This window comes from Armigeres subalbatus, chromosome 3, assembly GCF_024139115.2.
Source record: "Armigeres subalbatus isolate Guangzhou_Male chromosome 3, GZ_Asu_2, whole genome shotgun sequence".
Taxonomy (NCBI): domain Eukaryota; kingdom Metazoa; phylum Arthropoda; class Insecta; order Diptera; family Culicidae; genus Armigeres; species Armigeres subalbatus.
In genome coordinates, this window is record NC_085141.1 from 176,515,058 (window position 1) to 176,527,197 (window position 12,140).

Sequence of the window (12,140 nt, forward strand, 5' to 3'; positions counted from 1 at the left end):
CGTTGTTAGCGTTAAAGCCGAAAACAAACTCATGATTTGAAAATGTTTCCCCCGTTCTTTTTAATGCAAGTAGGTAGATAATATTTATTAGGAAAATAAATATACCTGAGTATAGTTGGTACAAATTGTAAAATGGCACATGAACAGAGAATTATAAACAAGGTTATCGTGAAACCATTGAAAACTTTTTAGTCCAGTTGGGTAGATCAAGTTTCTATATGGAATGATAATTTTCGGTTTGTTTTTACCCATTTTCACAAAAATAATAATAAAGTGGGTAACATTTTTAAGACTAAATTTGACATTTAACAGTTCCACATTTAAAGCAGTATTTGATTTGTACGATTTTTTTTGTTTGTGCTGGATAATTGTTATCAACAAAAAAATCCATTTTTTTTCGACTTCGTGCCAAAATGACGCTCATCCACAGCTATACCCGTAATGCTGGGTAGATACCTCTTCGTGGTGTGTTACGGGGTAAGTTCTACCATGGTCGCATTGCCAGCTACAGGCACATCCTGACCCAACGAATACCTTCCCAATATCCAACTCCGTGATACTTATTCCTTCTCTCCCTAGTAACGGTACAGACAAGCGTGACCAGGAATAGTAATTCTAATGCTTTTGTCATTTTTGTCACAGATTGAAATTAAGGATTACACCCACCTTGATTTCTGATAGCAATCTGAACAGAGATTTCAAAGGAAACATGAGTATCACTAGTTTCCAGTCCACGAAATATACCGGAGCAATGCCATGCTTTCGTGTTTTTATATATTCGTAAAATATTTATTTTCCATATTTTATTATACTTATTTTTCATATTTCATTATATTTATTTTTCATATTTTTACATTTTATTTTTTTAAATTTCTATATTTTTATAATTTCATATTTACATTCTATTATTTTTGTGTCTTAAAATTTTCATATTATTATGTTATAATATTATCAAAGTTTCATATTTCTTTAAATTGAACATTCCACTTTCAAATTTGATATTTTATGTTTTATATTTTTGTATTTTCATATTTATATAATTTCATGTTATTACACCTTCATATTATAATATTTTTATAATATCATATTTCCCTTACTCTTCCTTACTCTATTTTTATACTTATATACACATTATGATGCCTTTTTTTATGCTTTCACATTTTTTATACTTGTATATGTTCATATTTTTATACTTTTATATTTTCATATATTTGTATTTTTTTCATATCATATTTTCATATTGTAGTTTGAAATATTTAATTTTCATATTTTAATTTTTTTGCCTTTCTTATAATTTTATACTTTCATGTTGTTATAATTTAATTAGCATATTTATATATTTCTATATTTTTATTATATTATTTTTTATACTTTCATATTTCCATCTTCTATATTTTTGTGTTTTAATATTTTTATATTATCTTATTTTCAGATCTTTATATTGTCATATTCTCAAAATTTAATACTTTAATATCACATTTTATATTTTAACATTTGCAATATTATCATATTCTCATGTTTTTATGTACTCATATTTTTGTATCTTCATTTTTTATTTTCATGTTTTCATATTTTTAAATTTTCATATAGCAATTTTTATTCTATTATTACACTATATTTTTATGTTTCTTATTTTCATATTTAAAAAATCATATTTTTATGCTTTTATATATTTATATTATTGTATTATGTGCCTTCATACTGATTTAACATTTTCATAGCCCACTACAAAACATCCCAGGAAGGAAAGCTTCACAACCTGCCATGCAACCTTTACGTAGACGACTTCCTGGCACATAAACTGCTATCTGATATATAACATTCTAAATAATAAATAAATTCTTTACAATTTCCAGCTTCTTCTACAAGAGATGTACATCCCGAATCAACTTCGGCTCCTAGTTGACGTTGTACTCTACAAATATATATAAAATTTGATATAATTTCTTATCATAATGTTATTCATTTCACTACATATTTATTTATATACAATTACCAAAATAAGAACTTAAAAAGAACGCGGTGCGTATGGTACGGTATGTCCACGCATCCTTCAACCCCTGTAGATTCGTGATATGTATCATGTTGAAGTGACTACTTGAACACGATACATCTCGAAGAATCATCTCTGCGGCAAACACAACGCAGTGGGCCTGGCCGCTTTGAAGTTTATGTCATACTACTGGTATGCTGTGAGCCTCAATATTGACAAGAAAAAATATTGGGCGTCATCTAACTCAATAGTTTTCCAGGATGCTTTCTTTGTACTGGCTGCGTTTGTGTTCGATTAGATTAGATTAGATTAGATTAGAAATGACGCTCATCCACAGCTATGCGCAGCTGGATTCTCGTTCCGCAGATAGTATAGACCCCAAACTAAACTGTGGTGGTGGTCTCTTGAGACTGCTCAGCCCTGCTTGTTAGATATAGTCCAACTTAGACAAAGAACGCATTTTTTTCAATAATTACCCATTTTTGACTATTTTTATCAACCGTGTAAGCTCGTGTAAGCATACCCATTTTAAAGCTTAGACAATTATCTTTCCAACGGTGTATTAATTTCCAAAATTGGACCGTTATTCGCTGAGAAATTTGCATTTGTTTGAGATGCATTTTTTTACAATTTTCCTAAGTTTGATGTCTGTGGCACAATGAGTTTTCATCACAGAGGGCTGAAATTTTGGGAATCTAGGTTTGAATTATCCTTCTTTCAAATGGTATACAAGACACGTCATTCAAAGCAAGTCAATTTTTCGATTTTTGGCCACCAGTGATATGGTGCCATATGGGCATAATGTCGTTTTGCCTCGAAAATCTTTCGGCAAAATAAGTCCTTTGACCGAAAACGCCGTGTCGCTCAAAGTCGAAGTCGAAGTCTCATTTCAAGAGGCCCGGAAGTCTCCTTTCAAGAAATCCGGAAAGCTCTTTTCAAGGGGCTCGGAATTCATCTTTCTACAGCAGAGCTTCCCAAACTTTTGGGTATGCGACCCACCTAGCAAAATTCTATATGTCTCGCGACCCACCTATGAAAAAATGCATTTTACCATGTAGTATTAAGCATTAATTGAATCAGAATGTCATCTGTTTCGGCAAGTTTTACAAAAATATTCACGTTACCTTCATGTTCAAATGCAAAAAATGACAAACATGATATTGTTTGTCAAAATGTTTTTATTTTACTTCATTAAGAGGACAGCTTTTAGGCATAAATGGTTTCTAAAATAGCGTGGTGATGAATATATTTTAAATAAAATGCGGTTTGAACTTGAAATTATGTTCCTAAAAAAATGATCAAAAGGTTCGACATTCGAGCTGCAATTAATATTTGTTCTACGCGACCCACCAGCAATCCGCTCGCGACCCCCCTGGGGGTCGGGACCCACAGTTTGGGAAACCATGTTCTACAGGATTGGAAGCCAACGTTCTAGAGGCTCAGAAGCGTCCTTTCAAGATGCTTAGAAACTTACCTTTAAATGGCTCGAAAGCCGCCTTTCAAGAGACTGCGATAGATTCTTGAGCTCAGATATTGGAGGTTTTCAAGACGAACAGAGTGATTCAATGGTTTCTGAGCTTGTATGTTAGTTGGAGAAGCCACATCACAGAACATCATTACACTAGTATATGCATAATACAACATACCCAGAATATCTACGGTACCCTAAATAATTCTTGAGATTTGATCTTGGGGGTCTACAAGACCAACAAAGCGATTAGAAGACTACTGAGCTTATGTTTTACTTGCAAAACCCCATGGGACATCATTACACCAGTATATGAAAACTACAACATTCCCAGAATAGCTACGGTACTCCAAACCATTCTTGAGTTCAGATATTGGAGGTCTACAAGGCCAACAGAGTGATTCATAGGTTCCTGAGCTTGTGTGTTAGTTGGAGAAACCCCATGGGACATCATTACACCAGTATATACAAATCATAACATTCCCAGAATATCTACGGTACCATACATGAGTTCAGATATTGGAGGTCTAAAAGACCAACAGAGTGATTCATAGGTTCTGAAGCTTGTTTGTTAGTTGGAGAAGCATCATGGAACATCATTACACCATTATATAAAAATCACAGTATTCCCAGAATAATTACGGAGCTCCAGAGTTCTATAAAAGAGTGATGCATAGGTTCTCAAACTTGCTTGTTAGTTGGAATTGCTCCATTGGACATTATTACACAGTACGTACGTACTAAATAAAAACGTGTTATTAAGATAACAAACATTACATCCACATTTTTTTCGTTCCTTTTATCGTCAATAGTGTTATAGAATAATGCTTGGTCTACGGGGTCCACGGCGTCCTTTGATGACCGACGGTACATGCGAATTGTTGCCACCCCATAATCGATCAGTAATAGACTAACTCTAGCAGCACACATAATATACAGAAGTTATAGTAACCCATATGCAACACAATTTCGTTAAAAAAGGTTGCTGCAACCAAATAAATCATATATTTTATACACATTACAGTATTCTCAATCAGAACTGCAATTGAGTTTTGAGCTTGAGGTTCTGTATGATCATGTACGATGTACGATCTCGGGCAGAAGCCTGTACTTAATTTATATAAGAGATAAAAAAAAAACAGGCAACAATATAAAAAAATTTCACCGAAATATCATTTAAATATCAAGATATGCTATAGATAAAAACAAACTAATGGCACTTGATATTGATCACTTATTACAAATAGCATAACTTGATCTTCTTATGATATTTTAGTGCAAAATATCGATATTGTCTTCTGATATTTTATCTCTTATATCAATAATGTCCATATCTAATTTTGCTATCTTATCAACAATTGATATTATTGAGATATTTTCGTCTACTCGGGATGTGTTTACCATTTCTATAAGTATTGAAACCACCAAGGGGTATCATGAGATGGCAGTCTATCCAAGAAATGAGGATTGCGTACCTAGAACTGAATAAAGCTCGTAGCACATTCAATCGACAATATAATTGGTTTCAGTATTGCATGAAAGTGGTTGTTACTAAGACTAACATTTCACTTCAAACGTTTTTTATCATACTTATTCCAAAATGAATTAAATGTAATAGATAACACATGTTGCTAAAAAAAATCTATCTCTCAGTTCTTCTACAACCCTTTTGATTTGACTCTGCGAGATCGTCAACAAAAGGCGCCTCAGTAAAACTTTCATTTTAGTTGTGAAATCATCAAAAACAATCAAATTCGAATCGACACGTTAAGCTCTGGTGCACTGCTGTGTACCAAAAGGTATCAATAGTTAAATTTTTCAAATCTCCATCATCGAAAAAAATAGTAGATTGGTAACTAGTGATTGTTTTTTTTTCGAGAAATGCACCTATTTTTGATGAAATTTGGGTAAGGTGGCCATTCACAAAGTACGCCACATCCTTACTGAAACGGGAGTGGGGGGTTCTGAACAGCGTGACGATTAATAAAAAAAAACTAGAGGTTCATTACAAGAAATGTGACGAAGGGCGAGGGGTGTTGAAAATGCTAATTGTTCTACGTGACGTACTACATGGAGGTGTCCTTTGCTATACAAAATTTTCTCAGTAAAATCATGCTACACCATTGTAGATCTTCTTTATATGGGAACGGGCTTGGTGGTCATATGGCCACCATTTCTGCTTCATACACAGGAGGTCTTGGGTTCAATCCCAGGCCCGTTCAACTTTCCTACTTTGTATATTTTCCTATATTTATCATGTTCTAGCAATCGCTTGAACTGGAAATGGACTTCATACCTTTTCCACCTCTATCCAATACCTCCAACTAGACTATTCTAACAGTAGCAGTTAGAATTGGAAATGGGCGATAAAGCTCGTTTCTGCTTACAATTAGGATACAATATTAGGATCTGAACTCAAATACAGCTTGGAGTGTCGTAGAAGTTCAACGAATTCTGTAATGTGTCTATAATGGTGTAACGAAGTCTCATGGAGCTATTCCAACTCTTAAAAATAGTTGAGACATCAAAGATCTTCATGTTGATCGTTTTGAATATTTAAATCTGAATTCAAGGACTGTTTGGAGTATCGTGGATATTGAAAAAGATCTGTTATACCGCTGGACAGGCGCAGGATTTTATCATGAAGCATTTCAATTTCAATTATTTAATCAGAATATGGTAAAGTGTGGTGTTGATTCCTTAGAACATCAAAATTACAACTCAAGGATAGTTTGGATGCTCTAGATCATCCCAGTGTTCGTAACCTGACCTGTGCAATATTTTTCCTGAATGGAAAAGTTAATTTTTAACATTTTTGCTGAAGAAAGCAAGGCTTTATCTCTTAAAACTGACTTTTGACAGCTGGTTTTGAATCGGTTAAGAGATGAATGCATGTATTAGATAATTAGCAAATAAAATCAGTTAAAAATAGATAGATTTATAGATATATAGAAATTAAAGAAAATAAAAATAGAAAAAATGAGATATGGTTTTGTTAAATATCTTGGCTTGTTTCGAAATGGACAAATTGATATGAAATTTGTGAAAAAGATTCCACGTGGCTTGGAGGGACTCGAACCCTCAACCTCCTACTCTATAGATAGGCGTGATAACCCCTACACAACCCCCTACACAACAGACCAAGAGTCACGTTTGCGGAAAAGCCATCAGAATCCGAGTACCAACCTCCACCGCGATTAGCTCTTTTTTGCAAATTGAATATCTTTCGGATGCTTGGTTTGTCCAATCTTCACATGTTATTTACTGTTGGATATCCGCAAACGTGACCTTTAAGTGGTCTTGTTGTGTAGGGGTTATCACGCCTATCTAGAAAGTAGGAGGTTGATGGTTCGAGTCCCTCCAAGACACGTGGATTCTTTTTCGCATATTTCATATCAATTTGTCCATTTCGAAACATGTGCTGTGCATATGCACAGCCAAGATATTTAACAAAAAAAAGGATTTTCGTACGGCCGAGTTGCCGAATAATATGCTTTATTCCTTTGTTTGAAGATACGATAAATATGGGACATGGGAGTGAATGATCGAAAATAATACATTGTTCACTCTATTTCCATGTTTTGACTCAAAATGTAGGTTTAAAAATATTTCGAAAGTTAGACTTACAGATAAATATGGCTATTATTGGTGTTGTGTCGCCATAAGACGCACGGGTGTGACAACCGAACACAGCAGTACCGAGTTTTGCACGGGCGAAGGCAAACGTTCAGTCTACTCTTTGGCTTCATCTTCATAAATAAAGGCATGTTCGACACCTCCAAACGTACAATTGGGAACCAATTACGTCGCGTTCACTTGTTCTAAAATTAGATAACAATGACTGTCAACTTCGCTCGAGCTTGGGGATTTATGACGCATGTTTCGCAAGTACACTTTCTATTCAGCGCCGTGATTTGCATTCGAATATAAGGTAGAATAAGATGGAGTGTACTGCACTGGTGGAGGTAACAAAAAAAAAAACTCTTATTATTAATGCCACCTAGTTGTGATACAGCTTTTCTCGTTATTAGCGTTATAAGCCGAGACTCCATAATCAGTGGATCAATACACTGTTGTTACTGTAATTTTTGAATGCAACAAATTCAATAACATGAGACAAGCTTACGCGTCAAATGCGTGGCGTCAAAAACGGTTAAAGTGAAGTGAATAAAAACAGTGTGGTATTGATAACTGACCTTATAGACCAGTATACACGACAACTACAATCACTACAGTTTATCGAAATGAATCGGATGATAAAACTACTCTTGGATATGCAAATAATTTTTGCAGGGGAAGTATAGCCTTTCGGTATAACTTTTCTGTACGAAAGACATTCATACGGAATCATCAACGATATTAAATCTATCAATATATTCAAAAATCATTAGTGATTCAAATATAATAAAGGCTGTCCCGACTCTCCGTTAAATGTCGCACACTAAGATTTTGCTCGTTAAATTATGCGGCATTTTACCAAACTAACTACGAATTGAAAAAGCATCGGCTGGAACGTAAATTGAGCTTTTGGGTGGCTCATGAAATATTTCAAAAACATCACTGAAACTGTAAGAAGAGTTTCCACAATATATATTATTTTATATAATAAAAAAAAGTAATTATGGTTTTAGAAATTGTATTCTAACCAGATACACAAGAACACGATATACTGTTAGGTACTTGCGTCCAATATAGAAGAAGCGCTCGTTCTGTTGATTCGATATGGGTGTGTGTCAATGGTTCCCACTTCCCGATACCATGTTTATCTCATTTGAATTTCCTCTTCTCTTCGCAACACAGGTTCAAGTGTGTTCAATGGTTGTAAGAAGCGTAAAAACAAAGCAACGTCCAGTGATTCTTTATTCCCGACTTGCCGCAGTTCTTTGCTGTTCAATGTGCCGAACGCCAATATCTGCACCTGGAAGACGAACAGAAACCTCAGGGAATGGCAGCCTACATCTGGTGTGTCGCGTTTTGTTTACCAGCTGATCGGAATTCATTCGATACAATCTACGGAGGTCGGGCGATCAACGATCCCGAGTAGTGGGGAACGCGTCGCCGTGCCTTGAGCAGAAACCAATTGTGATATTCGAAAACAGTAGAAAACAAAGTACAAATTAATTAACCTTAATTAATCTCGGCTTCCGAGCGTGCTATCTCATCGTTTGTGCAATTGACCAACTCTTGTTAGACACGCTAAAAATATACATTAATTAAATGGAAACTGCAAACCAACTGGTTATATTGGAAGAGCAAAAGCAGTTGCAACGTGTGAAACATAAGGACGAAGGCAAAAAGAAGTTCAAGAAAAAAGTAGACTTCATCGACGACGAGGTCAAGGACGAAATGGCAGATGAGTCACCGATAAATGTTCCGGTTAGTCCGATGACGGATGATGACTTTGAACATATCTTTGAGAAATCAATGCAGGACTTGGAAACCATCAAGTCTGATTCGGATAGTGATTTCGGTGATGATCATGGTCTCCCAGTGAAGAAACCTCCCCACTCGGGTAAGGGACAGCGAAAGAAGAATATTGCCTCATCTAGTGATAGTAGTGTTAGCGATGTCGAAGAAGATGTGTATACGTGGATGGAAGCTTGTCAAAAATCCCCCCTGAGCCCAAGACGGGTAGAATTTCCCCCCTTAGTGACAGTTCATCCTTCGGTGCTCCCATTCGCCGTGAGGCGTCGGTTGTCCGAATGTGTCGAAGAAGATGAAGAAGAAGACAAACACCATGCTGCCAAACATAATACAGATATCACAAGTGTTGGTGCTACCAAGAATATTCCATCTCCGACTAATGGAAAATCTCCTACGATAACAGAGGAACCCACAGCTGTTCGTAAATCTCGTTTCATGGTAACCAAAGCAAGTGAACTTCCTCAGCTTCGACCGGAGTCAATCAATCTGCGACCGATGACGGCTGCACAAAACTCTCAAACCATTCATTTCCCCTGCAGCCAGTTCAGTCCGGATCGCACATCGCTGAGAAGCATTTTCTCCCCAGAATCATCGCCCTTCCCCAACCCTCATCTGGATAAACGGTTTTTCGACACATCTCTGGTCGAGATACGTCCAATTACAGACAGTATTACCTCCAGCACTGGGATCGGTGCTTCGCCGGAGGACAGCACCAGCAGCAGCGCCAGCTCAACCAGCAAAAATCCGATGCCATTTGAGCTGGACGAGGTGTGGGTCAAACGTGCCGACACTGATCCGTCATCACCAAAGAAGCCATTAGCTGGGGGCGCGTCACCGACGGTATCGTCCTCCAAATCCGCAACATTGCCGGCGGGAGCATTTTTGTCACCATCGACGTCCGGCAAATCAAAGACGATGAAAGCCACTACAAGCGTAAGTTGAACAGGAATTACTATTAATTAACATGCAGAATGCATCATTTTGCTCTCTTGCGTGCGTACCGGCTCGTTAATTGGTGTTAATTGGAGCGCGAAAGGTCTCCTTCTGTTCGAGTTCTGGCTGACTCGGCCAAGAACGAAACGATTTTTATTTTTTCGCAGGTTGAAGTTGTCACGATACCGTTTGGCATATTTATTCAAATGTATTTGTCTGTTCGAATAGGAAACCACATAATATTTTTAATAACATATTCATAATATTTCCCTTTCCATATTGTAGTTGATGTTGCTGTGAACTGATCTGTAGTAGTAGGGGATGATGGTCTAAAATGCACACCTTTTTGCCATAATCAGGAGATCAGGATGTGTAATAAAATAGACAAATAAAAACAATAAACAAATAAAAAAATTCACTCTTTCCTAAACAGCCTGGTCATGGCACAATAAGTCTCAAGAACTAAAAATAGATTGAGAATAAATTATGGATCAGGAAAGCAGCAATGAATAACAAAATGTAAGCTAAAATTTTGACAGATGTACAAAGTCAAATGGCATCGGTATTAGTCAAACTATTGTAAAATTGAATGATTCGTGCGCAGTAGAAAAAGGTAAAGGTCCTAATTGCACTACTTTTAAGACTCGTGGCTTTTTCTATTCGATAATATTACTAATCAAAGAACATTATGAAAAGAGATTTGAGCATGATAATCGGACAATCAGCGCAGTTCTGGGTTTGTACACGTTGCGAAAGAATCCCGGCGAGACTCCTCAAGGTGAGTTATTTGGAGAAAAAACCGGCGATTGTGTCTTTCTCTTTCTTTATAAAATAATGAAGCACCTTAGAAAGGACGAAAGTGGTGATGGTGACTTTCTCGTTCTTCATAATATGTAATGAAGCACATTAGAAAGGACGAAATAGCATTTTAGGAGATAGAATTCATTCTTTTCTACCAATTGACATTTATTTCCATTAATTTTAAAGTAATGAAACAACATATGAACAAATCATAGGACAGTAAAAAAATCTCACTGTTGGGAAAGGAAAAATTAAAAAGTCAGGAAAATCCATTAAAAAATAAGCATATTTGACATTACTACAAAAGTTTCAATCATCGTCATAGTAAAGGGCGTCATTTTTAATGGTATGATTGTTTGCCAACGGCTTTTTTCAATCAAGCAGCTAATGGAATTCTTTTGCTTTTATTTCATGTGTGCTTCAACATCCTTTTGAATCTTCGAATTCCTTCTGTGTAAATAGTATATCGTAAATCATCCATCGTTGTTGTCACCAGAGGCCGAAAGCAACTGAAATTTGGCTGGGATGGTCACACTTTACGTGGGGGCGGGAATGAAATCTGCAAACAAGCATTAGACTGGATCCCAGACAGACTTCGCAGCAGAAACAGACCCCCAGGCGCATGGCGACGTAGCCTCCACAAATAAATTAAAGAAGTCGATGGAAATCTAACTCGGCAACAGGTTAATGTGAATTGCGTTGGAATCTAATTTCAAAACTATATAGCGCTGTTAGGTGCATAAAACTTCAAAAGCAAACGAAAACGAAAATGGTTTTCGGATATGATAAGGGGTCGTACACTTATAACGTAAGCAATTTTTCTGGGTTTTTCGACCCCCCCCCCTTGTAAGATTTTTTTCATACAAATAAATTTTTATTTATATGGAGCGTAAGATATTGACCGACTCCCCTCCCCCCATAAGTGCTTACGTCATATGTGTACGGCCCCTAATCGCCTATTAACTTACATTTGTGCGTAGAAAACGCGAGGTGAGGGCTTGGGCAGTCATTGAAGCAGTCATTTTTGAACTCTGTCGTGATGGTCCTTAAGGCAAAAGCTGGACATTGCCCAGGATGGATATCTTTCAAGTCGGCCCTTTGCACCACTGTAGTTGCTCAAGGTGTACATGACCCGTAAGTAAGTTTGTAAATGAGTAAATAGTATAGAATTCTTCATATTGTTTTTATTGATATATTGGACTGGGTAAATTGATTCCGTCTTTTCTACATCAGCTATTTCTCCTTTTTGTAGAAAGCAGTATTGGAAGCAACTATATTCTTTTTCGATACAATGACGGCAATGTACATTTTATTAGACATAACACAATTAAACTTGATTCATACCAGAATAAGTGCGAAGCCAATTATTTGGCAGCCTCCAGCTGTACGCGGAAGATCAGCAACGATTAACTATAGAAAAACAGACAATATCACCATTGCTTGAAGACACATTTTGTTCGCTCTGGCACTAATTGGTGCGTTTCCAGGGATTTCTGATACTTCCCTTCCCAACAAATCCAG

The 12,140-nt window shown here is 36.4% G+C and overlaps 1 protein-coding gene across 4 annotated transcripts in view; it reads left to right on the top strand.

The window, feature by feature from the left end:
• LOC134225082 (uncharacterized) overlaps positions 1-12,140 on the top strand; it is a 273,215-nt gene that overhangs the window by 32,676 nt on the left and 228,399 nt on the right. For all 4 annotated transcript variants that reach the window (XM_062704868.1, XM_062704869.1, XM_062704867.1 and 1 more), the window contains one exon: positions 8,262-9,818. In XM_062704868.1, the coding sequence (XP_062560852.1) occupies positions 8,679-9,818 (1,140 nt within the window). In that variant the 5' untranslated portion in view covers positions 8,262-8,678. The remainder of the gene's footprint in view (positions 1-8,261; positions 9,819-12,140) is intronic.